The sequence below is a fragment of the Lampetra planeri genome, chromosome 3, assembly GCF_965212315.1.
Source record: "Lampetra planeri chromosome 3, kcLamPlan1.2.h2, whole genome shotgun sequence".
NCBI classification, from domain to species: Eukaryota; Metazoa; Chordata; class Hyperoartia; order Petromyzontiformes; family Petromyzontidae; genus Lampetra; species Lampetra planeri.
In genome coordinates this window covers 716,875-742,246 of record NC_136109.1, presented here as the reverse complement: position 1 = coordinate 742,246, position 25,372 = coordinate 716,875, and the positions used below count along the sequence as shown (strand labels likewise).

At 56.3% G+C, this 25,372-nt stretch overlaps 4 protein-coding genes across 6 annotated transcripts in view; all 4 read left to right on the top strand.

Moving 5' to 3' along the window:
- LOC144734457 (uncharacterized) overlaps window positions 1-639 on the top strand; it is a 105,013-nt gene extending 104,374 nt beyond the window's left edge. Inside the window, exon 59 of the mRNA XM_078616652.1 lies at window positions 220-639. Within this exon, the coding sequence (XP_078472778.1) occupies window positions 220-505 (286 nt within the window). The 3' untranslated portion in view covers window positions 506-639. The remainder of the gene's footprint in view (window positions 1-219) is intronic.
- Window positions 640-805: 166 nt separating this feature from the next.
- LOC144734448 (apolipophorins-like) lies at window positions 806-18,379 on the top strand. The gene is made up of 3 exons (XM_078616643.1): window positions 806-1,024; window positions 10,246-10,414; window positions 18,188-18,379. Exons 1-3 carry the CDS (start codon window positions 806-808, stop codon window positions 18,316-18,318), a joined length of 519 nt encoding a protein of 172 aa, XP_078472769.1. The 3' UTR covers window positions 18,319-18,379.
- A 196-nt stretch (window positions 18,380-18,575) lies between these two features.
- On the top strand, window positions 18,576-21,572 carry LOC144735746 (uncharacterized). The gene is made up of 3 exons (XM_078618247.1): window positions 18,576-18,713; window positions 19,000-19,141; window positions 20,225-21,572. The coding sequence occupies exons 1-3, from the start codon at window positions 18,576-18,578 to the stop codon at window positions 20,389-20,391; spliced, it is 447 nt and encodes a 148-aa protein (XP_078474373.1). The 3' UTR covers window positions 20,392-21,572.
- Window positions 21,573-22,697: 1,125 nt separating this feature from the next.
- LOC144735722 (uncharacterized) overlaps window positions 22,698-25,372 on the top strand; it is a 70,625-nt gene continuing 67,950 nt past the window's right edge. For 2 of the 3 annotated variants that reach the window (XM_078618230.1, XM_078618238.1), the window contains exon 1: window positions 22,698-24,179. In XM_078618230.1, coding sequence (XP_078474356.1) covers window positions 24,017-24,179 — 163 coding nt within the window. In that variant the 5' untranslated portion in view covers window positions 22,698-24,016. The remainder of the gene's footprint in view (window positions 24,180-25,372) is intronic. The other variant, XM_078618237.1, reaches the window with a different exon arrangement.

The following is a 25,372-nucleotide window of genomic DNA, read 5'->3' as shown; positions in this document are numbered from 1 at the left end:
ACGTAGCTCAGTGGGCTTCACCTGGTAACATAAAAACAATACTTTAACACTGAATACTCTCCCATCGCACGCCGCAGCCCCTGTGTCTACTCTATCCCCTGCGTATTCCCTAACCCCTTTTGTATCTCCCTTATCCCTCTCCATCCCTCCTGACCCCTGTGCCTCCCCCTGACCCCTACGACCCCAACCATCTTCCTCCGTGCACCCCCTCCCCCCCAGCGAGCACCGGCTGTCTGCGTGGGTGCCGCTGGACGTGTCGACGGGCGCGCTGGCGCTGCGTGACGCCGCGCTGAGCAGCGACACGGCGCGGTGGCTGCGCTCGCTGAGCCCCAGCGCCGAGCTCTACCGCCTCAAGCACGAGCTGCTGGGGCAGCCGGCGCACGGTCCGTCGCCACCGCGGGCCGTCCCGCCAACACCATCACAGCTGCCCCCCCTCACCGTCCCCTACATGAGAGAAGCACCACCCCCGCCCCCCCCCCACACTGTGCGTGTCTCCGCTGAGTGAGCTACCGCGTGTGTGTGTGTGTGGGGAGCGGTGGTGTAGCCTCAAATGAGTACCCGGTGCGGTGTGTAACCATCGCCGGCCTTCATAGGCGCTACTCGCTAACAGCACTTGCCCCCAACAGTCTGTTGAGGCTACACGGGGGGGGGGGGATCTTTGATCGTCGTGCCGAGTACCACGTTGGGGAGCGGTGGTGCGGCGGTCAGCGTGCCGCGCGACGAACGCGGCGGCCCCAACACGGCCGCGTGTGCCCCCTTTCCCCCGCCCCCCCCCCAAACCGCCGTGCCCCCCACAGCCCAGGCGATGCTGCTGAGCGGCGGGCGCCGCGTGCTGCAGTTCGACGGCCGCTGGCTGGCGCTGCCCATGGGCTGCGCCGTGCTGCTTGCGCAGGACGTGCGCCCCGACGCCACGTTCCGCGTGGCGCTCGCGCCCAGACCCCCCCTCCCCGGGGACCCCTCGGAGGACCCCTCCCTGCTGGTGACCATGGGCCCCGTCACCCTGCTCATCCATGCCAATGGCACGGTGAGACCTCTCCCCACCCCATCTCAACCTTACTGGGTGAGTGCGGTGACGGTGGATCCCACAGAGATCCGGTGAGGGTGAGTAGGTGTGTGGTGTGGTGTGTGTCTGATGGTTTGTTTGGTGTGTATGGTGTATATATGGTGTTCGTGATGTGCGTGGGCTGTGTGTGTTGTACATGAGGTGTGTAGCAGTGACGTGCGGTGAGGTCAATGGCTGGGGAGGCACTGGCCGAGTGTCAGAGCCAGATTCACACACTGAAGGGGGCGTGGCCTCATGGAGGGGGGTGTGTCCTCACTGAGAGGGGCGTGTTAGACACGTCCCCCTCAGTGAGGACACACCCCCCTCTATGATAGCTGCCTCCCCTGGTGCTTTTTCATTGCAGTTTCATGACGAGACCAGCGAGCCTAAATATCTTTATACAGGTACGTGAAGTAGGTTACCTGGAGTATGGAAGGCGAGGACATGAAATGAAGGGGTCTACAAACATTACATTGGTGACATACTGAGATAATAACAGGCACGTGTGGGGGTCGCTAGCCCCCGAGATCCCTCCCTCGATAATACTAACGGCCGGACTAACATCATCAATCGCCCCCCCGCTGCTAAGCGAACCGCCGCTAGGCTCCTCACCCAGGGTGTGGGAGCCGTCACCCGAGGATTCCCCTCCACCGCGGGTCCGCGTAGCAGGCATGGATAACCACGCACGCGCACACCCACACACAGCTCTGCACGGCACTCACCCAACCCTGACCACTCACGTTAGGATCGCGCACCTGTGTTACACACGTCGTGAACGTGCGCGCACACACGCATACAGCTCCACACGCGATACCCACTCCTGCGCCGCTCTGCGCCGCGCTGGCCGCCCACGTTACGATCGCGCACCTTGGGCACGCCGATTACGCACGCCGAGAGCTTACGCAAGTAACGAGCGCACGCAAGCGGGGCACACGCCGACACGACGACTCGTCCCCTCCCCCACTCGCGCGTGCACGTCAACACAAATATCGTACAAGGACGATTCTCCTCTCACACGGCTGCGTAGTCACGCCAACACACCAAAAGTGCTCTCCCCGGGCGTTAACGCACACACCTCCGTACCCGCACAATCGTACAGAGACCACGGCCTTTATGCGTACAACGACCACACACTCGCGAATGCCGTGCACGCTAATACCACGTTCCAAAAACACCCAACAACACGGTTTTGTTACTACGCTCGAGATTTTATTAGCCCTTGCTAACCAACCGAGCCACCCGTGTGTGTGTGCGGGACAGCAAGGCGCTTCTAACCCACACTCTGGTGCCGTGTAGCCCTATTCTATGCTGCGCTCTCTGCTAAACCGCTTTCCTACTCGTCCTTACCCCGAACTAACCCTCTCCTACGGATCCTACCCTCCGCTCTGAGGTGTTGTAAGGCGCGCAACACGATACCGTCTGTAGTCCTTGGTGACCTTGCGGCGCTCAGATCGTCCTGCAGACAATCTAGCGGCTCGCCCGATGACTCCTTCGTCGCTGACCCCGTGTCCAAACTCCAGAAGAAGAGAGTTCCCTACTGCCCCTGCGTTTTCTTTTAAACTATTCACATCAAAGGCTAGGCGCCCCCGTCCCGACCGCCTTGGTCTCTCGACCAATCCTGAGCCTAGGATTTCCCGCTCTTTTGCGATCCCGCCGGCCTTTGAACTTTCGACCAATCAGTCGTCCCGGGTCCTGATCCCAGCTATCTGCCTTGCTGACCCGTGTTTGTGTTTGTATGCGTTTCTAACTGCGGGGCTCTCTGAGCTCGCCGTGGTCGTGCGATCTCAAATCCGCCCACGGCGCCGCAGTGTTACTTGGCCTGGGAAGGGTCCTGTCCAATTCCCTGGCCCTGAGAAACCGTGGGGTAACCCCCCTAGGGGGCCCTCGGGTGAAAACTCAGGGTAGGTGACCCGACCACGAGGCCCTACGTGGGTGCGGGTGCGTGTTTATGTGGGGGGGGTGATGGGGGGCAGTGCGGCGGTGGAAGCCGGGCGGCTCCCTGGCTCGGCCGAGCGGCCCCGTCGCTGTGGCACCACATAGCCCCCCGGGGTGCCAGTCCCCGTCCCGGGTTGACTGGAGCACCTCGCCTGGGTTGCCCCCACGAGGTATCGCCGCGGGGTCCGCGGGATTCGCCCGGCCCTTGTGGCTGGCCTCGGGGGTGGCGGCTCCGTCTCCTGGGGCTCCGGCGGTGGTCTCCTCCTCCATTCCAACGGCTCCCCTCGGTCTCCGGCACCTGCGGGCTGGGGGACAAACTCAGAGGCGGTGGGGTTTAAGGGTCGCCGTCCTCGTCGCCCCCGGCCCCGCCCGGGGCCCCTCGGAGCCCGGGGCTCCGTGGGGCCCATATACTGCGCGAGGCCCCCGGGCACGGGGGGTGGGGGGACCCCGGGGTTTCGGGGTACTTGGACGGCGGGGCTCCCCCCCTCGGGGGCTGCTCGCCACGGCTTCAGTCGGCGGATGTTGACCACCATCTCCCGGCCCCTCTCTCCTCCCTGAATCAGCACCGTCCATGGTGAGATCTGCCGTCTCACAATCCAGGGTCCTCGCCAGTAGGTGGTCAGCTTCCCCACCTGTCCGGCACCGACGCGGGGAGTGTACAGCCACACCTCGGAGCCCGCAGTGTAGAAGGGGGGCTCCATACGGGGTCGGGCGCCCTGCTCTTGCCGCTGGTGCGCGGCCTCTCCGTGCGGGTAGGCTCGGCCCCTGGCCTCTCGCAGGGTCTCCAGCAAGTGCTCCATGGGGTGGCTCCCTTCCTCCCGTTGCGGCGGAGGGACACCGAACAGCAGATCTGCGGGCAGGCGAGACTCGCGACCAAACATCATTAGGAACGGGGTCTGTCCTGTAGATGTGTGAACGGCGGTGGTGTAGGCGAACAGGGCATAGGGGAGGTGTTCGTCCCAGTCCTGTTGATTCGCGGCCGCCATGCGTTTAAGCTTCCCGGCCAGAGTCTGGTTCATCCTCTCTACCATCCCGTTCGCCTGGGGGTGATATGCCGTGGTTCGGTCCTTCTGGATCCCGAACTCTCGGCACAGCGCCTGGAATAGTTCGGCCTCGAATTCACTACCCTGGTCGGTAATGACTCGTTCGGGGATCCCGCACTTAAGTACGTAGTTTTCCACGAAGGCCCGGGCCACTACGAGGGCTGTTTTATCCGGGATAGCCACCGCCACGGGGTAGCGGGTGAAGTACTCCACCGCTACAAGAATATATCGGTTGCCCCGGTGGGATCGTGGAAAGGGCCCCTGCAGGTCGATTCCGACCAACTGATTCGTCCGACTGACTCGGAACGGCCTCAGGGGTACCTGGTACCTCGCCGGCTTTTGCCCACACTGCTGACAGGCCCGGCAGCCCTGCACCCAGGCGGCCACATCTTGCGCTAATTTAGGCCAGAGATACTGGCGACGCAGAGTCTCCCGGGTGCGCCGTTCCCCATCATGGCCCCCGAGCGGGTGGTCGTGTACCAGTCGTAGTAGTTGGGGCCGCACATGGGCGGGAACGCAGATGCACCCCGGCTGCCCAGCGTCGGCCAGTTCCCTCACCACCCCGTTTTCTACACACAACCGGGCATACAAACCGCTCCAGGGCCCTGGTAGTGCATCCTTCCTCTCTCGCAGTGCCGCCTCCACCGCCGCCAGATCCGGATCCCGCTGCTGGGTTTGTCGCAGCTGCTCGTCGTCCAAGCCCGGGAAGGCGCAGCCGACATCCTCTTGGATCCGCCCGGTTGGGGTGGGATGATCCGTCTGTCCCCGGGCTCCTTCTGCAGGGGTTCCTGCGGCGCACACTGCACTCTCTCTCGGGGGGGGGAGTTTAGTTTCCGCGCGCTCCTTGGGTTCTGCTGCCTGGCGGCAGCGTCCCCCCGTGAAGCACGGGCAGGCGTCTCCCTCCCTCGTCTCAGCGCGCACCGCGGGCCGTCTTGACAAGGCGTCCGCGTTCGCGTGTGTTCGCCCCGCTCGGTACTCGATCTGCAGGTTGTACTCCTGCAGCTGCGCCAGCCATCGAGCCATCTGCCCCCGCGGTTCCTTGAATGTAAGGAGGAACTGCAGTGCATAATGATCGGTGCGCACACGACATTTCCTGCCGTACAAGTACGGTCGGAACTGTTTACACGCGAAAATTACAGCATACAGTTCCTGACGGGTTACACAATAGTTCAGTTCGGCCCCGCTCAGGGTCCGACTGGCGTATGCGATGACCCGCTCCGTCCCACCCTGCACTTGCGACAGCACCGCGCCCAGCCCACTGCTGCAGGCGTCAGTGTCCAAAATAAAATCGGTGGTGAAATCTGGGAAAGCCAAGGTGGGGGTGTGGGTGAGGTGGTCTTTGAGTGTGGTGAAAGCCGTCTGGCAGGCCTCCGACCACTGATAGGGGTTCTTAGGGGAGGTGAGTTGGGTGAGGGGGCGTGCAATCTCACTGAATCCCTTTACAAATCGACGGTAATAAGTGGCGAGTCCCAAGAATGACCTGATCTCCGTCAGGTTCCTCGGCCGCGGCCAATCCACTACGGCACGCACCTTCTCGGGATCGGTGCTCACCCCTGCCTCGCTGACTCGGTGTCCGAGGTACCCCACCTCGCGTTGCGCAATGTAACACTTACGTGGCTTGAGCTTGAGATGGGCTGCTCGCAGTCGCTGGAATACTTCCCGCAGCCTGGACCAGTGTTCGGACAGCGACCTACTGAACACTATTACGTCGTCCAGGTAAATCAGGCACTGTTCCCACTGCAAGCCCCGCATCACCAACTCCATCAACCGCTGGAACGTCGCGGGCGCGTTAGTGAGTCCGAACGGCAACACTCGAAACTCAAACAGGCCCATCGGGGTGGTGAATGCTGTTTTTGGCCGATCCTCCTCCGTCATCTCCACCTGCCAGTAACCGGACGCCAGATCGAGGGTGGAAAAATACCGCGCTCCTGCGAGACTGTCGAAGGTGTCGTCGATGCGTGGGATGGGAAAAGCGTCGCCGAGGGTGACTGCGTTCAATTTTCGGTAATCAACGCAGAACCGAGTCGATCCGTCCTTTTTCGTTACCAGTACCACCGGGGCAGACCAAGGGCTCGCGGAGGGCTGGATTATGTTATCGCGTAGCATATCCGTGACTGCCTCTTTGATCTGGGTCCGTTCAGGCGCGCCCACTCGGTATGCGGGGAGTTTGATGGGTCGGGCTGCACCTGTGTCAATTTGGTGCTTGACCAGGTCGGTCCGGCCCACGTCCGAATCGTGCTCACTGAACACGTCGGCGTACTCCCGCAATAACCCGCGCAGCTGATCGGCCTCCCCCTTAGGTAAGGCTGCCCAAGGCACATGTAACGCATCCTGCAGGGGAACAATCTCGGCTCGGGGGGTCGGGCCGACCCGCCAGGCCAGATCCTGGCTGTCCTCGGGGCGGCCAGGGTCCTCCGCCCAGAGTGCGAACACCGAGTCGTTCGAGTGGCGAGCGTGCAGGGGGTGTACGGTGGCTACCGGGGTGCGTCGTCGTATCATTGCCGGGGTACTGTGTGGGTTAAACACACGTATAAACAGCCGGCCCCCATCTGCGTTTACCAGTGTGGCTGACCCTACCACCCCGTATCGCGATGCCAACTCCGGGTGAGGAGTCAGCATTACCTCGCCCGATGGTCGGTGGGTTGGGTCGGTGGAGAGGGTTGCCACTGGCACCAGCATCTCGGCGAGAGGCCCGATGGTGACGGCCGACACCAGCGTAGCGGCCACGGGTGTGAAGCGTGGGTGATTCGGCTCCTGTCCTAGGAACGGAATCCGCTCCCCGCTGCCCTCCACCGTAGCGCATCGTTGCCGGGGCTGTACGTTAAGTCCCAACTTTTCCAGGAGGTCCGTTCCTGCAATGCACTCGTGGCACAACACACTCGAAACGTAGAATTCCTGTGTGCACACCTGGTTTCCTATGCGGACCTCTAGGGTGGCTCTCCCCAGCAGCCCCATTCCGGCTCCGCTCGCCGTGTGCAGCGCGCGGTCCGGTGCCTGCAGGTGACGCACGTCGACCCCGATCGCGCTGCAGTGCGCTGCGCTCACGAGCGAGGCCACGGCCCCCGTGTCCAGCAGAATTCGGGTACGCACTCCGTGTACCTCCCCTTCCACCAGCGACGTGGCCCCCGTGATCCCCGCCACCAGCTCCCGTAGCCAGTCGCCAGGAGTCACCGTTTCCGTGGGCGTTGTTGTTGGAACCTGTGTGGAGATCACTCGCTCGCCATTATTACCATTACCGTCTATTTGTATCGGGACCGCGTCGATTGCACCCCTAGTTGGTCCGCTCACTAGGAGGCGTTGGAGTTTAACCCCCGCGCCTGCCTAGCTCGGGTGATTTCAGGACAGTCTCTCACTAGATGCCCTCGGCGATCGCACATATAACATGCCCGGGGAGGGGGGGCGGCTCCGTAGTGGGCCCCCCGCCCACTCCCTCCCCCCCCATTACGCCGCTGTCCACCCTCCGCCTCTAGTCGGGCTACCCTCCCAGATAACCCTCCCACCGTGGCGCGTAGGTCCCCCATTTCAGATCGGATGGTCTCAACGGAGGATTGCAATTGGGTCATATTTTTGTTCGTTTCCTCGCGTACCTGGGTTACCTGGCCGGAGACATCCTTTATACCCGTTTGTATACCGGCAACCCATCCCGGGGTTGTCTCGCGGGACACTGGAGGTTCTCTTTCCCGGCCCCTTACCGTCCTCGCGAGCTCCTGTTCCTCCTCCTCGTCTTCCGAGAGCAGGCTCGCAATGGCGCGCTCTCGTCCCAGCCCCCGGAGCTGCGCGCGTTCGCTGTGAATTCTTTCACACTTACGTGCGCGCTCGACAAGGGTGTTAAAGGGAAGACGTGGGCAGCTCATGTCTGGCTGCCACCACGCCGTGCGAGACAGGTACCGCTGGATTTTCTCGGCAGCCAGTTCCTCAATAACCTCAGTTGCGTACCCCGGGCGTGCGATCTTTGTTAACTCGCGCACATCCTCGGCGTAATCACGGAGATCTTCGCCAGGTTGGCGACGGCGCGCCTCTAAGGCCGATTTTGCTTCCTCCTCGTCACGCGCGCCAAAACGCTGATCGAGTCGGCGCATCAGCTCCTCTAGCTGTGTCTGTGCGCTCGCGGGTAACGCTTCTACAAAATCGGCTGCCCGCCCATCAAGATTCATATTAAGTTGACGTACTGCCTGCGCGTCCGTCCATCCATTAATTTCCTTGGCCCCTAAGAGATTGCGGGCGAATGCCTTCCACGAAGGGGCCCCCCGGCCGGTAAATATCAGTCTTATTTTAGCGTGAGGTAACGCGGGGGTCCGTACCGCTTCCGACACCAATTTGTGGGGGTCGCTAGCCCCCGAGATCCCTCCCTCGATAATACTAACGGCCGGACTAACATCATCAATCGCCCCCCCGCTGCTAAGCGAACCGCCGCTAGGCTCCTCACCCAGGGTGTGGGAGCCGTCACCCGAGGATTCCCCTCCACCGCGGGTCCGCGTAGCAGGCATGGATAACCACGCACGCGCACACCCACACACAGCTCTGCACGGCACTCACCCAACCCTGACCACTCACGTTAGGATCGCGCACCTGTGTTACACACGTCGTGAACGTGCGCGCACACACGCATACAGCTCCACACGCGATACCCACTCCTGCGCCGCTCTGCGCCGCGCTGGCCGCCCACGTTACGATCGCGCACCTTGGGCACGCCGATTACGCACGCCGAGAGCTTACGCAAGTAACGAGCGCACGCAAGCGGGGCACACGCCGACACGACGACTCGTCCCCTCCCCCACTCGCGCGTGCACGTCAACACAAATATCGTACAAGGACGATTCTCCTCTCACACGGCTGCGTAGTCACGCCAACACACCAAAAGTGCTCTCCCCGGGCGTTAACGCACACACCTCCGTACCCGCACAATCGTACAGAGACCACGGCCTTTATGCGTACAACGACCACACACTCGCGAATGCCGTGCACGCTAATACCACGTTCCAAAAACACCCAACAACACGGTTTTGTTACTACGCTCGAGATTTTATTAGCCCTTGCTAACCAACCGAGCCACCCGTGTGTGTGTGCGGGACAGCAAGGCGCTTCTAACCCACACTCTGGTGCCGTGTAGCCCTATTCTATGCTGCGCTCTCTGCTAAACCGCTTTCCTACTCGTCCTTACCCCGAACTAACCCTCTCCTACGGATCCTACCCTCCGCTCTGAGGTGTTGTAAGGCGCGCAACACGATACCGTCTGTAGTCCTTGGTGACCTTGCGGCGCTCAGATCGTCCTGCAGACAATCTAGCGGCTCGCCCGATGACTCCTTCGTCGCTGACCCCGTGTCCAAACTCCAGAAGAAGAGAGTTCCCTACTGCCCCTGCGTTTTCTTTTAAACTATTCACATCAAAGGCTAGGCGCCCCCGTCCCGACCGCCTTGGTCTCTCGACCAATCCTGAGCCTAGGATTTCCCGCTCTTTTGCGATCCCGCCGGCCTTTGAACTTTCGACCAATCAGTCGTCCCGGGTCCTGATCCCAGCTATCTGCCTTGCTGACCCGTGTTTGTGTTTGTATGCGTTTCTAACTGCGGGGCTCTCTGAGCTCGCCGTGGTCGTGCGATCTCAAATCCGCCCACGGCGCCGCAGTGTTACTTGGCCTGGGAAGGGTCCTGTCCAATTCCCTGGCCCTGAGAAACCGTGGGGTAACCCCCCTAGGGGGCCCTCGGGTGAAAACTCAGGGTAGGTGACCCGACCACGAGGCCCTACGTGGGTGCGGGTGCGTGTTTATGTGGGGGGGGTGATGGGGGGCAGTGCGGCGGTGGAAGCCGGGCGGCTCCCTGGCTCGGCCGAGCGGCCCCGTCGCTGTGGCACCACACACGCGCTTATTGCCCGCGCTCCATCCAGTTAGTAAGGGGTTGCGCAATCGGAGGGGAGACTGAGCTCGTCACTGCCTCACCTCTCGTCTCTCCCTGTATTTGCAGCGGAGCTCCGCAAATTTGGCGATTGACTATAAAAATGATTGGAATCGTACAGAAATGACATTTATAACACAGATCAGTGGAAAAATCTTGATATTTATTTTACTTAATTATTCTTTTTTTTTACTTTTCGTAACAGCTCCTTTCATTGGAGCATGTCAGGTGAGGCACTGCCTCCCCTGCCTCCCCTGACCGCACGTCCCTGGTGTGTGTGTGTGGGGGGGGGGTTGTATGGTGTGTACATGGCACGATGCGTGTGCCGTGTGTGCAGGTGCTGGAGGGTTGCCGCGTGCTGGATCTGCCGGCGAGCCGGGCCGGCGGCGCGGTGCTGGTGCGGCGCTCGGCGGGGGCGGTGGAGGTGTCGGGTCCGCGGGGAGCCGTGCTGCGCTGCGACACGGAGAGCCGCGTGTGCAGCCTCACGCTCGCCTACTGGGACCACGGTGAGCTGCCCTTGCCACGCTCACCACACGACCCTCGCCACGCTCACCACACGACCCTCGCCACGCTCACCATCTCCGTGGTTGATGTTGATATAGATGTCTCGGTGCTGGTGGTTGATGGCTATGTGTGTGTGGTTCATTGTGGATTGTGGTGGATTATGGTTGATGGCTCTCTCTCTGGGTGGTGATCGTGGGTGATTGTGGGTGATCGTGGTTCATTGTGGATGATCGTGGTTCATTGTGGGTGATTGTGGTTGATGGTGGATGTTCGTGGTTGATTGTGGGTGATTGTGGTTGATCGTGATTGATAGTGGTTGATCATGGGTGATTGTGGTTGATCGTGGTTGAGGTGGTTGATGGTGTTTGATCGTGGGTGATTGTGGTTGATCGTGGATGATGGTGCTTGATCGTGGGTGGTCGTGATTGATCGTAGTTGATAGTGGTTGATCGTGGGTGATTGTGGTTGATTGTGGTTGATGGTGGTTGATCGTGGTTGATCGTGGTTGATGGTGGGTGATTGTGGTTGATTGTGGTTGATGGTGGTTGATCGTGGTTGATCGTGGGTGGTCGTGGTTAATAGTGGTTGATGGTGGGTGATTGTGGGTGATTGTGGTTGATGGTGGTTGATGGTGGTTGATTGTGGTTGATGGTGGATGATCGTGGTTGATGGTGGGTGATCGTGGTTGATAGTGGTTGATCGTGGTTGATAGTGGGTGATTGTGGTTAATGGTGGTTGATGGTGTTTGATTGTGGTTGATGGTGGATGATCGTGGTTGAAGGTGGATGATCGTGGTTGAAGGTGGTTGATGGTGGGTGATCGTGGTTGATCGTGGTTGATTGTGGTTGATGGTGGGTGATTGTGGTTGATTGTGGTTGATGGTGGTTGATCGTGGTTGATCGTGGGTGGTCGTGGTTAATAGTGGTTGATGGTGGGTGATTGTGGGTGATTGTGGTTGATGGTGGTTGATGGTGGTTGATTGTGGTTGATGGTGGATGATCGTGGTTGATGGTGGGTGATCGTGGTTGATAGTGGTTGATCGTGGTTGATAGTGGGTGATTGTGGTTGATGGTGGATGATCGTGGTTGATGGTGGGTGATCGTGATTGATTGTGGGTGATCGTGGTTGATAGTGGGTGATCGTGGGTGATCGTGGTTGATGGTGGGTGATCGTGGGTGATAGTGGTTGATAGTGGTTGATGGTGGTTGATGGTGGTTGATAGTGGTTGATTGTGGTTGATGGTGGGTGATCGTGGTTGATAGTGGTTGATCGTGGTTGATGGTGGGTGATTGTGGTTGATGGTGGATGATCGTGGTTGATGGTGGGTGATCGTGAATGATTGTGGGTGATCGTGGTTGATAGTGGGTGATCGTGGCTGATCGTGGTTGATGGTGGGTGATCGTGGGTGATCGTGGGTGATCGTGGTTGATAGTGGTTGATAGTGGTTGATCGTGGTTGATGGTGGGTGATCGTGGTTGATTGTGGGTGATCGTGGTTGATGGTGGGTGATCGTGGTTGATAGTGGTTGATCGTGGTTGATAGTGGGTGATCGTGGGTGATTGTAGTTGATGGTGGGTGGTGGTGGTTGATGGTGGTTGATTGTGGTTGATGGTGGGTGATCGTGGTTGATGGTGGGTGATCGTGGTTGATGGTGGGTGATTGTGGTTGATAGTGGTTGATCGTGGTTGATTTTGATTGATGGGGGGTGATCGTGGTTGATAGTGGGTGATCGTGGGTGATCGTGGTTGATGGTGGGTGATCGTGGTTGATGGTGGGTGATTGTGGTTGTTAGTGGTTGATCGTGGTTGTTAGTGGTTGATCGTGGTTGAATGTGGGTGATTGTGGGTGATCGTGATTGATTGTGGATGATCGTGGGTGATCGTGGGTGATCGTGGGTGATAGTGGTTGATAGTGGTTGATCATGGTTGATAGTGGGTGATCGTGGTTGATTGTGGATGATCGTGGTTGATGGTGGTTGATGGTGGTTGACGGTGGTTGATCGTGGTTTATGGTGGGTGATCGTGGTTGATTGTGGGTGATCGTGGTTGATAGTGGTTGATAGTGTTTGGATTTAAAGCTTTCGTGACTGCAGGGATTCATCTTCTTGGTTCTTTCGGTAAAGTCACGTAGAAGGGAAGTAATAAAATAATAAAAATAAAACATAACAAAATAAAATAATTCTCACGACGTTTCGGCCACAACGCAAGCAGCCATCTTCAGGTGAAGAATGAGACACTGTCAAGCTAGGAGCTTATATATAAGCTGGGTTGAAGGTGGAAGAAGAGCGCCTTAACAAAAAGAATGTGCATATCAAGAGGAATTTAGCATATTCATGGGAAATGCGTAGGAGGTGGGCGGGGGGGGGTTCAAAGTCATATTATGCCCATGCATTATGCAGGATCAGCAGCACCAAGGGAGGGTGCAGGGAGTAGCATTAACAAAGGAAAGGAATGTTAATAGTATGTAGCTGCAGTTACTAAACAACCACGTAGAAAACTAAAGTATAAACTACATAAAAAACTAAAGTATAAACTGCATAGCATCATCAGTATACTTACTATACTCTACAATAAGCTGAGTTACTAACAGCAAGTAATACATTACAATTCTACGTCGTAAAAATTATATAATATGCTTCCATCTAAACGTTATTCTGTTACATCACACGAGCATACACCGTACTATATACTGCCATAGATAAACCCAACATTAAATTATATACTGTATTGCTATAAACCACCCTATACAACCACCCTACAAGCAAACTGAGGGCACCCCAATGGGCTCCCCCTATCTCCGGTTGTAGCCAACATCTTCATGGAGAAATTTGAGACTGACGCAATCCAGACTGCCACTCTACGCCCGAGCTTATGGAAGAGGTACGTAGACGACACTTTTGTCATCTGGCCACATGGCCGGCCTGCTCGAGACCAATTTCTCGACCACATCAATTCCATACACCCAGCCATCAGATTCACCATGGAAGTCGAAAAAGATGGCAAGCTACCCTTTTTGGATGTCCTAATTAAAAGGAGACCTGATGGTTCAATGAGCCACTCTGTCTACAGGAAAGCCACCCATACGGATGCTTACCTAAAACCGGATTCCCACCACCATCCATCCCAGAAGAATTCCCTCATCAAGACTCTATACAATAGAGCCCAATGCATCTCCGACCAGGAACACATTGCCAGTGAACTCAAACACGTACGCCAAGCTCTTAAGGCTAATGGTTACTCCGACTACACAATCCGCAAAGCCATCACTCCAACCATCAAGAAGGATCCTATTGAGGAGTCTTTCAAGACCATCACCTTACCCTACATTGCTGGGGTCACAAAAAAGATCTCCAAAATCCTGATTAAACACTAGATCCAGGTCCGATTCAACACAGTACATAAAATCCGTGATCTGGTCCCGTCTGTAAAAGATGTGGTTCCAGACATACAGTACCCTGGCGTCTACAAACTAAGTTGCCTCTGTGGTAGCAGTTACATTGGGGAAACTAAATGACATGTCTCAGACCGCATCCGTGAACATAAAGCAGACCTGAAACACGGTAGGACAACACCTCAGCCGTGGCAGATCACTGTTACAACTCAGTGGGCTCACATGACATTGACTTCTCCAAGACAGAGGTTCTCTGCAAGCCATCTGGCTATCATGAGAGATTCGTTCATGAGGCGATTCACATATACAAACACAGAGACAATTTCAACCGAGAAGATGGATTCTGGCTTAGCAATCATTGGAAGGATGTAATAAACCATTTCGGATCTTAACTGATTGTGTTCACATTTACGGTGACTTTCAGGCCGCGTTCCACTCACTGGCATTGTATTCTCCGCAGGGAATGGATTCTTTGCTCCGCTGCAAGTTTTCTCACCACGACTCACCCATTGACACGACGGTCAATGGTACAGTGTATAATAACAAATAGTATAACATTTATATGCTTAATACAATGTACAAAGTAATATATAGTATCGTAATTGTATAGTAAACATATAGCAGTGTGATACACATTAGGGTGGGTAGAATAATACATAGTGTTTTATTAAAATGTATAAGGTATACGGTGGTTTATAGCAATACAGTATATAATTTAATGTTGGGTTTATCTATGGCAGTATATAGTACGGTGTATGCTCGTGTGATGTAAGAGAATAAAGTTTAGATGGAAGCATATTATATAATTGTTACGACGTAGAATTGTAATGTATTACTTGCTGTTAGTAACTCAGCTTATTGTAGAGTATAGTAAGTATACTGATGATGCTATGCAGTTTATACTTTAGTTTTTTATGTAGTTTATACTTTAGTTTTCTACGTGGTTGTTTAGTAACTGCAGCTACATACTATTAACATTCCTTTCCTTTGTTAATGCTACTCCCTGCACCCTCCCTTGGTGCTGCTGATCCTGCATAATGCATGGGCATAATATGACTTTGAAACCCCCCCGCCCACCTCCTACGCATTTCCCATGAATATGCTAAATTCCTCTTGATATGCACATTCTTTTTGTTAAGGCCCTCTTCTTCTAACACCTCCAACCCAGCTTATATATAAGCTCCTAGCCTGGCAGTGTCTCATTCTTCACCTTAAGACGGCTGCTTGCGTTGTGGCCGAAACGTCGTGAGAATTATTTTATTTTGTTATGTTTTATTTTTATTATTTTATTACTTCCCTTCTACGTGACTTTACCGAAAGAACCAAGAAGATGGTTGATAGTGGTTGATGGTGGTTGATGGTGGGTGATTGTGTGTGATTGTGGGTGATTGTGGGTGATCGTGAGTGATTGTCGGTGATTGTGGGTGATGGTGGGTGATGGTGGGCGATCGTGGGTGATTGTGGTTGATTGTGGTTGATTGTGGTTGATTATGGGTGATCGTGCTTGATTGTGGGTGATCGTGGTTGATAGTGATTGATCATGGGTGGTCGTGGGTGGTCGTGGGTCATCATGGTTAATAGTTGTTGATGGTGGGTGATTGTGGTTAATGGTGGTTGATGGTGGGTGATGGTGGGTGATGGTGGTTGATTGTGGTTGATGGTGGGTGATCGTGGTTGATGGTGGGTGATCGTGGTTGATGGTGGGTGATTGTGGTTGATGGTGGTTGATGGTGGGTGATCGTGGTTGATGGTGGTTGATCGTGGTTGATGGTGGGTGATCGTGATTGATAGTGGTTGATGGTGGGTGATCGTGGGTGATTGTGGTTGATTGTGGGTGATCGTGGGTGATCGTGGGTGATGGTGGGTGATAGTGGTTGATTGTGTGTGATTGTGGGTGATTGTGGGTGATCGTGGGTGATTGTGGGTGATTGTGGGTGATGGTGGGCGATCGTGGGTGATCGTGGTTGATTGTGGTTGATGGTGGGTGATCGTGGTTGATGGTGGTTGATCGTGGTTGATGGTGGTTGATGGTGGGTGATCGTGGTTGATGGTGGTTGATCGTGGTTGATGGTGGGTGATCGTGATTGATAGTGGTTGATGGTGGGTGATCGTGGGTGATTGTGGTTGATTGTGGGTGATCGTGGGTGATGGTGGCCGATCGTGGGTGATCGTGGTTGATTGTGGTTGATGGTGGTTGATCGTGGTTGATGGTGGGTGATCGTGATTGATAGTGGTTGATGGTGGGTGATCGTGGGTGATTGTGGTTGATTGTGGGTGATCGTGGGTGATCGTGGTTGATGGTGGGTGATAGTGGTTGATTGTGTGTGATTGTGTGTGATTGTGGGTGATCGTGGGTGATTGTGGGTGATTGTGGGTGATTGTGGGTGATCGTGGATGATGGTGGGCGATCGTGGGTGATTGTGGTTGATTGTGGGTGATCGTGGTTGATTGTGGGTGATCGTGGGTGATAGTGATTGATCATGGGTGGTCGTGGGTGGTCGTGGGTGATCGTGGTTACTAGTGGTTGATGGTAGGTGATTGTGGTTAATGGTGGTTGATGGTGTTTGATTGTGGTTGATGGTGGATGATCGTGGTTGAAGGTGGATGATCGTGGTTGAAGGTGGTTGATGGTGGGTGATCGTGGTTGATCGTGGTTGATTGTGGTTGATGGTGGGTGATTGTGGTTGATGGTGGTTGATCGTGGGTGATTGTGGTTGATCGTGGGTGATCGTGGGTGATGGTGGGTGATCGTGGTTGATGGTGGTTGATGGTGGGTGATCGTGGTTGATGGTGGTTCATCGTGGTTGATGGTGGGTGATCGTGGTTGACTGCGGGTGATCGTGGTTGATAGTGGGTGATCGTGGGTGATTGTGGTTGATTGCAGGTGATCGTGGTTGATTGTGGGTGATCGTGATTGATAGTGGTTTATAGTGGTTGATCGTAGGTGATTTTGGTTGATCGTGGTAGATGGTGGTTGATCGTGGGTGATTGTGGGTGATTGTGGGTGATCGTGGGTGATCGTGGGTGATCGTGGTTAATAGTGGTTGATGGTGGGTGATTGTGGTTAATGTTGGGTGATGGTGGGTGATCGTGGTTGATTGTGGTTGATGGTGGGTGATCGTGGTTGATTGTGGTTGATGGTGGGTGATCGTGGTTGATGGTGGTTGATGGTGGGTGATCGTGGTTGATGGTGGTTCATCGTGGTTGATGGTGGGTGATCGTGGTCGACTGTGGGTGATCGTAGTTGATAGTGGGTGATCGTGGGTGATTGTGGTTGATTGCAGGTGATCGTGGTTGATTATGGGTGATCGTGGTTGATAGTGGTTGATGGTGGGTGATTGTGGGTGATTGTGGTTGATTGTGGGTGATCGTGGGTGATCGTGGGTGATGGTGGGTGATGGTGGGTGATAGTGATTGATTGTGTGTGATTGTGGGTGATGGTGGGCGATCGTGGGTGATTGTGGTTGATTGTGGGTGATTGTGGTTGATGATGGGTGATCGTGATTGATTGTGGGTGATCGTGGTTGATAGTGATTGCTCATGGGTGGTCGTGGGTGGTCGTGGGTGATCGTTGTTAATAGTGGTTGATGGTGGGTGATTGTGGTTAATGGTGGTTGATGGTGGGTGATCGTGGTTGATGGTAGTTGATGGTGGTTGATCGTGGTTGATGGTGGGTGATCGTGGTTGATGGTGGTTGATGGTGGGTGATCGTGGTTGATGGTGGTTGATTGTGGGTGATTGTGGTCGATCGTGGTTGATCGTGATTGATCGTAGGTGATTTTGGTTGATCGTGGTAGATGGTGGTTGATCGTGGGTGATTGTGGGTGATTGTGGGTGATCGTGGGTGATAGTGGGTGATCGTGGTTGATGGTGGGTGATCGTGGTTGTTAGTGGTTGATCGTGGTTGATTGTGGGTGATTGTGGGTGATTGTGGGTGATCGTGGGTGATCGTGGGTGATGGTGGTTGATCGTGGTTGATCGTGTTTGATGGTGGTTGATGGTGGGTGATCGTGGTTGATGGTGGTTGATGGTGGATGATCGTGGTTGATGGTGATTGATCGTGGGTGATTGTGGGTGATTGTGGTCGATCGTGGTTGATCGTGATTGATCGTAGGTGATTTTGGTTGATCGTGGTAGATGGTGGTTGATCGTGGGTGATTGTGGGTGTTTGTGGGTGATCGTAGTTGATAGTGGGTGATCGTGGTTGATGGTGGTTGATGGTGGGTGATCGTGGTTGTTAGTGGTTGATCGTGGTTGATTGTGGGTGATTGTGGGTGATCGTGATTGATCGTGGGTGATCGTGATTGATCGTGGGTGATCGTGATTGATTGTGGGTGATCGTGGTTGATTGTGGGTGATCGTGGTTGTCTCCATGCCGCCCCCAGCGCGCTCGGTCGGGTTGTTCGGCACCAATAACCTGGAGCCGGCGGACGAGTGGACAACGCCGCAGGGCGAGCCGGCGCCCAGCCCCGATGCGCTGGCGCTCAGCTGGAAGGCACGGCCACACCAGCCATAAGCAACGCACCCATCCGCTCCACCACACCTTTCCTCCTCACCACCCTGTTCAGCCGCACCACACACCCACGTGTGTGTGTCTGTACGTGTGTGCAAGTCCCCGTGTGTGTACGTGTGTGTGTAAGTCCCCGTGTGTGTACGTGTGTGTGTGTAAGTCCCCGTGTGTGTACGTGTGTGTGTGTAAGTCCCCGTGTGTGTGTACGTGTGTGTAAGTCCCCGTGCGTGTGTACGTGTGTGTGTCCCCGTGCGTGTGTGTACATGTGTGTGTCTCCGCGCGTGCGCGTGCAGGTGGGAGGGCGGTGTGAGCCAATGGAGGAGCGGCCTCACTGCCCGAGTCGCCTATGCCAGGAGCTCTTCCTCGACTCCACCTCCTCCCTGGGCAGCTGCTTCCGCGTGGTGAGCGCTTCCGCGACTCTGTGCTACCCCCGTGCTGCCCCGGAGCATCAAGTGCTGCCCCGTGCTGCCCTGTGCTGCTCCCGTGCTCCCCTCGTGCTCCCCCGTGCTGCCCTCCGCGCTCCCCTCGTGCTCCCCCATGCTTCCCTCCGCGCTCCCCCTGTGCCGCCCCTGTCTCCTTGGCACTGCCGCCCGTGACACTGGCGGGCCCTCCCCCCCTCCCCTCCCCTCCCCTCCTCCCCTCCCCTCCCCTCCCCCCCCTCCCCTCCCCTCCCCCCTTCCCCCCCAGGTGGACCCGGCGCCGTTCCTGTCGGCGTGCGAGGAGGACGCGTGCCGCGAGCCGGGGTCCCGCGCCGCATGCAGCCTGGCGGCCGCCTACGTCATGCGGTGCAACCACCAGCACGTGCCGCTCGTCACGCCCGCCGCATGCGGTGAGGACCCCCCCCCCCCGCCACCTGTCCTGGTTTGCCCTAGGATCTTCCTATTGTTGTTGAGGTAGTGATCGATAGCTGTCCTGGGATATCCCTAAGTCCGGTGAGTCCTCCTGGGATATTGGGTGGGTAGGTGGTTGGGTTGGTGTTTGGGTGGGCGGGTTAGTGGGTTGGTGTTTCAGTGAGTTTGGGTGGGTGGGTTAGTGTGTGGGTGGGTTAGTGTTTGGGTGAATGGGTGAGTGGGTGGGTAGGTGGGTGGGTTGGTGTTTGGGTGAGTGGATAGGTGGGTGGGTTGGTGTTTGGGTGAGTGGGTTCGTGGGTTCGTGGGTGGATGGTTTGGTGTTTGGGTGAGTGGGTAGGTGGTTGGGTTAGTGTTTGGGTCGGTGAGTTTGTTGGTCTTTGTGTGAGTGGGTTAGTGGGTAGGTGGGTGGGTGAGTGTTTGGGTAAGTGGGTTAGTGGGTGGGTAGGTGGTTGGGTTGGTGTTTGGGTGGGTGGGTTAGTGGGTAGGTGGGTGGGTGGGTTGGTGTTTGGGTGAGTGGGTAGGTGGTTGGGTTGGTGTTTGGGTGGGTAGGTAGTTGGGTTGGTGTTTGGGTGGGTGGGTTAGTGGGTAAGTAGTGGGTTGGTGTTTCGGTGAGTGGGTAGGTGGGTTTGTTGGTCTTTGGGTTAGTGGGTAGGTGGGTGGGTTAGTGTTTGGGTTTGTGGGTTAGTGGGTGGGTAGGTGGTTGGGTTGGTGTTTGGGTGAGTGGGTAAGTGGGTTGGTTGGTGTTTGGGTGAGTGGGTAGGTGGGTGGGTTAGTGGGTAGGTGGGTGGGTTAGTGTTTGGGTGAGTGGGTTAGTGGGTGGGTATGTGGTTGGGTTGGTGTTTGGGTGAGTGGGTAGTTATGATAGAGTTGCCATCGAGTTTTCCTAGGATCCCAGGATTTGCCTTCCTTTCCTGGTAGCCATCCTGGGACATCTGTAAATCTTCCCAAGGCATTAAATGTCCCAGTTTTTGTCAGTCGCATTCTAATACTCCGCCTCTGTGACCCCCTTTGCCCCCGATTGTCCCTGCGTCCCCCCTTTGTCCCCCGCACGCCGCTGCCAGTGACCCCAGCGAGCGATGCGAGGCTGCGGCGGGCGTTGCCCGGCCAGGAAGAGGCGGCGGCAGCGACGCCGTGCGAGGGCGACCGCGCCGCCACCGTGGTGCTCGTGCCGGACGAGTGGCCGTGCCAGCAGCTCGGCGGCTCCCCCTGCGGCGTCCGTGCCGCCTGACGGCTCTCCGCGCCGCCGTTTACACGGAGCACGGGGGCCCACCACTGCCTTGTGCCCCCCTGCCCCGGCAGCCGTGCCCTCGCTTGGCTCGAGGATTGCTGTGTTCGTGGACCATGGCCTCGCTTATCCCCTAGCGCCGAGAGCCCTGCCCCCTGGCTTCCCTGTCCCCGATTTTCCTCCCTCTTGATCCCTGCCCCTAATTGTTTTGCCCTAGAATTCCCTGCGTCTGGGTTTCTTGCCCCTGATTTTTAGGGGTGCCGCTGTGGCGAGATGTTAACTACCTCGCCTGGTATGCACGAGGGGCGTGGGTTCGATCTCGACCCTGACACCTGCTGTATATTTTGGAGTCTGCGTGTCTCTCTCTCTCTCCCCGTGGTCGCTTGGATTTTTCTCCGGGTCCTCCGGTTTTTCCCTCGCATTTAGAAACAACATCACGCGTTTTGAGTGTTTGGCTGCTATACATTACCACGTGATACGCCACTTCATTGAGCTATTCTTTGTGGCCAGGTCGTCTGAAAAAGAGCTACATAGCTCAGTGGGCCTTACCTGGTAAAATAAAAAATAGATCATAGTTTAGTTTCCTGCCCGAGAGTTTCCTGCACCTGATTTTCACGCCCCAGAATTCCCTGCCCTGAAGCTCCCGTCTCTTTATTTTCCCTGTGTGTCTGTGTGCCGTCGGGCAGATTTTGGCGATAGTGCGCGGCTTGGCCGTGACTTTGCGTTAATTTAAACGTTGCGTTTTCCGCATCCGCTCGGTTGTTTACGTCGAGTGTGGTTTTTGGTTAAAGTGGCATTTTGTGAACACGGTCGACACGGGCGGCGCGTGGGTGGGGGGGGTACGGTGGTGGGTGGTGGGCGGTGGGGGGGCGGTATATATCGTTCCAGAACCGGTGGCGCTCCTCGGCTTGTAGTCTCGAGCGCACGAGTTCGGCACCCGGCTGGGGACCTCTTCGGCCAATCATTCATTTCTCCAGAGACCGCAGAATGTATCGCTGCTTCAGTGAGAAGTCGATCGCCGTTGTCGTTTAAAGAGAGCCTCTCGGGTGAACGGGAGACATTTATTTTTCTTTACACGTTTTTTGTGGTGCATGGCACGGGGCGGGGGGGGTGCCGGTGGAGGGGGGCTGTGGGTGTGGATTGTTGTTGTGGATTTATCTCGGATTAAACTCGGATCCATCTCCTCTCCCCGCTCGCCGTCCATAGCTCGCGCACGCACACGCACGCAGTACGCACACAGTATGCACACAGTACGCACACACACAGTACGCACACACACAGTACGCACGCACGCAGAGTTGTGCGCACGCAGTACGCACATTAAGCACACACGGTACGCACCGCGTGCAAGTGGCGTGCGAGTGGGGTGGGTGCGAGGTGCGATTTGTTGTTACCAGCGGCACAGCAAACTTGGTATTCCACCTGTTCCATCCGTATGGCATGGAAGCGTTGCTCCCGCGGAATCGCGGCTTTTCCCTCGCTGCACCGCTGTCTTCGCGCGCGTCAACAGCAACTCATGAGTCGACCAACAGGCACCTCCGCGCGTTAAGAACCCGCAGGGCTCGGATGGTGGGATTGGCGCCGGCTTCACGCCTTTCCCGCCTGTCTGTGGTTCCTTCCTCGCGCCTCTTCGCTCCTCCAGAGTGAACACTCGCGCCTCCGATTAGCACGGCTGGCTACGTACGGCGCGAAAGAAGTTCAGCATATGCGTACGCACGCACACTGTGCAGCACGTTACAAGTTCGTGCATTGGGCTATGACCCCCCCCTCCCCCACCGGCAACTCGACTTGGCAGTGATATCAGAGCTTCTAGGTCGACTCGGCCTTGAATGAGTAACCTGGTGTCCACGTGTAAACATCATCCACTGGGGAGACGAAGGCGGCGTTTGCTGTGCATCGGCAGAGGAGGCGAAACGGGCTTCGGCACGGGCTTGGGGAGGAGATGAGGCTGATGTGGTGTGGGAGGAAATCGGCCACTGCAAGGGAGGATCGAGAAATGGACGATACTGGGCAGTGCCAGGCTAGGTGCACCGCGAGGCTTATTGGGCAGCTTGAGGCGGAGGAGCGACGCTCGTTGGAACGCCGGGTGGATAAAACAGAGTGGGGGAGCATGGGTGGTGCATCTTGTCAAGGAATCCCTGTTGAGTTAACCCATGGCACCTGGGCGTAACCGTGTGTAGGTGTGTGTATCTACGAGCGTATGCTTGCGTGTGCGCTATGCTCCGAACACCGGTGCAACCGAGTTCGATTCCTGCTCAGGGGCCAAGACCAGGTGACGAGATTCTCTGAAGCGGTCCTGGGCCTCCCCTAGGTCGACTCTGCCTCAAATGAGTAGCTGGCGCGGTGCGTAAAAACATCGCCACTGGGGCAGACGAAAGGTGGCCGGGCGTGGTGCTGCTGGCCACCCACCCCATCGTGTCCTGTCGCCAGCCGGCCTCGGTAGGGGTTCGCGAATGGAATGCGCGTGGAGTGTGCAACGAGTTCATGTTGGCCGCTTATCGCACCCAGCTGCACTTTTTCCAGCAGCGGAAACTGCGGCCCCAGAACTACCCAAGTACGTGCCCAGACCCAGGCGCACACACAAACACGCATAAGATATCGATCCGTGCACGCACACACAGAGTGAGAGAGAGCCCCGTGTACACGTATAACTGACTACGCACACGCATATACGCTTAGACACACACACGGGTACACACAGACACGGACACACACACAGGCGCGGATAGTCGGGTTCACTTACAGAGACACACTTCGCACGTACATAGGTCGACACGGTCACTGGTGCACACACACAGACGCACATCGCCGCAGCATCAGAATACCGGAGAAATCCGATGAGCTATAAAGCTCTTTTTCTACAGATGTCCGGGAGGGGCGGGTACGCATTGACACGGACACACTTGAACACACAGACAAAGACAGAAACACATAAGCACACAGACACACACGTAGACACGGGCACACTTGCACACACATACACACCAAAGTCAGAAAGACAAAGCCACACATAGACGCACACGCACAGACACAAATAGACACGAAAACACAAAGACACGCACACACAAAGACAAGCACACACAGGCACATACATAGACATGCAAACACACACACAGACACGCACACATAGACACGCACACACACAGAGACGCACACACGCACACACATAGTCACAGACACATGCACACATAGAGACACGCACATAGACACAGACAGACATAAACACAGACACGCTCACACATAGACACACAGACTCGCACACACATAGACACACGCACACATAGGCACAGACACACACAGACACAGACACACACATAGACACAGACACGCACACATAGACACGCACGCACATAGACACAGACAGACATAAACACAGACACGCTCACACACAGACACGCACACACGTAGACACGCACACACAGACACACGTACACACACACATAGACACAGACACATATAGACGCGTGCACACATAGACACAGACCCACACATCGACACAGACACACACGTAAACACGCACACACGTAGACACGCACACACGTAGACACGCACACACATAGACACGCGCACACATAGACACAGACACACACACAGACACACACAGACACAGACACGCACAGGGCTGCTGATGCTGCTGTTCGGGGCGATGCAGCTCGCGGTGACAGCGGCAGGAGCTGCAACTCGCACACTGCTGCTGCAGCTGATGGTGCTGGTGGTGGTGCTAGTGGTGGTGGAAGCGCCAGCGACATCCACCAGGGAGCTGAGGAACTCCACGTCCCACGGTACGGGAGGTGAGTCGGGGGGAGCAGGAGTCGGAGGATCGTGAGCCCGGTGTGTGTGTGAGCCTGGTGTGTGTGTGAGCCTGGTGTTTGTGTGTGTGAGCCTGGTGTGTGTGCGTGTGTGATCCTGGTGTGTGTGTGTGTGTGATCCTGGTGTGTGTGTGTGAGCCTGGTGTGTGTGTGTGCCAGGTGTGTGTGTGTGTGAGTGAGTACCTGGTGTGTGAGCCTGGAGTGTGTGTGTGAGTGCCTGGTGTGTGAGTGTGTGTGTGAGCCTGGTGTGTGTGTGTGATCCTGGTGTGTGTGTGTGTGAGAGCCTGGTGTGTGTGTGTGAGTGCCTGGCGTGTGTGTGTGTGAGCCTGGTGTGTGTGTGAGGCCTGGTGTGTGTTGTTGAGCCTGGGGTGTGTGTGTGTGAGCCTGGGGTGTGTGTGTGTGTGAGCCTAGGGTGTGTGTGTGTGTGTGAGCCTGGTGTGTGTGTGTGTGAGCCTGGTGTGTGTGTGTGTGAGCCTGGTGTGTTTGTGAGCCTGGTGTGTGTGTGTTTGTGAGCCTGGTGTGTGTGTGTTTGTGAGCCTGGTGTGTGTGTGTGTTTGTGAGCCTGGTGTGTGTGTGTGTTTGTGAGCCTGGTGTATGTGTGTGTGTGTGTTTGTGAGCCTGGTGTGTGTGTGTTTGTGAGCCTGGTGTGTGTGTGTGTGTGAGCCTGGTGTGTGTGTGTGTGAGCCTGCTGTGTGTGTTTGTGCGTCTGGTGTGTGTGTGAGCCTGGTGTGTGTGTGTGCCTGGTGTGTGTGTGAGTGCCTGGTGTCTGAGCCTGGAGTGTGTGTGTGTGTGAGTGCCTGGTGTGTGAGTGTGTGTGTGTGATCCTGGTGTGTGTGTGTGATCCTGGTGTGTGTGTGTGTGAGAGACTGGTGTGTGTGTGAGAGCCTGGCGTGTGTGTGTGAGCCTGGGGTGTGTGTGTGTGAGCCTGGGGCGTGTGTGTGTGAGCCTGGGGTGTGTGTGTGAGCCTGGGGTGTGTGTGTGTGTGTGTGAGCCTGGTGTGTGTGTGTGTGAGCCTGGTGTGTGTGTGTTTGTGAGCCTGGTGTGTGTGTGTTTGTGAGCCTGGTGTGTGTGTGTTTGTGAGCCTGGTGTGTGTGTGTTTGTGAGCCTGGTGTGTGTGTGTGTTTGTGAGCCTGGTGTGTGTGTGTTTGTGAGCCTGGTGTGTGTGTGTTTGTGAG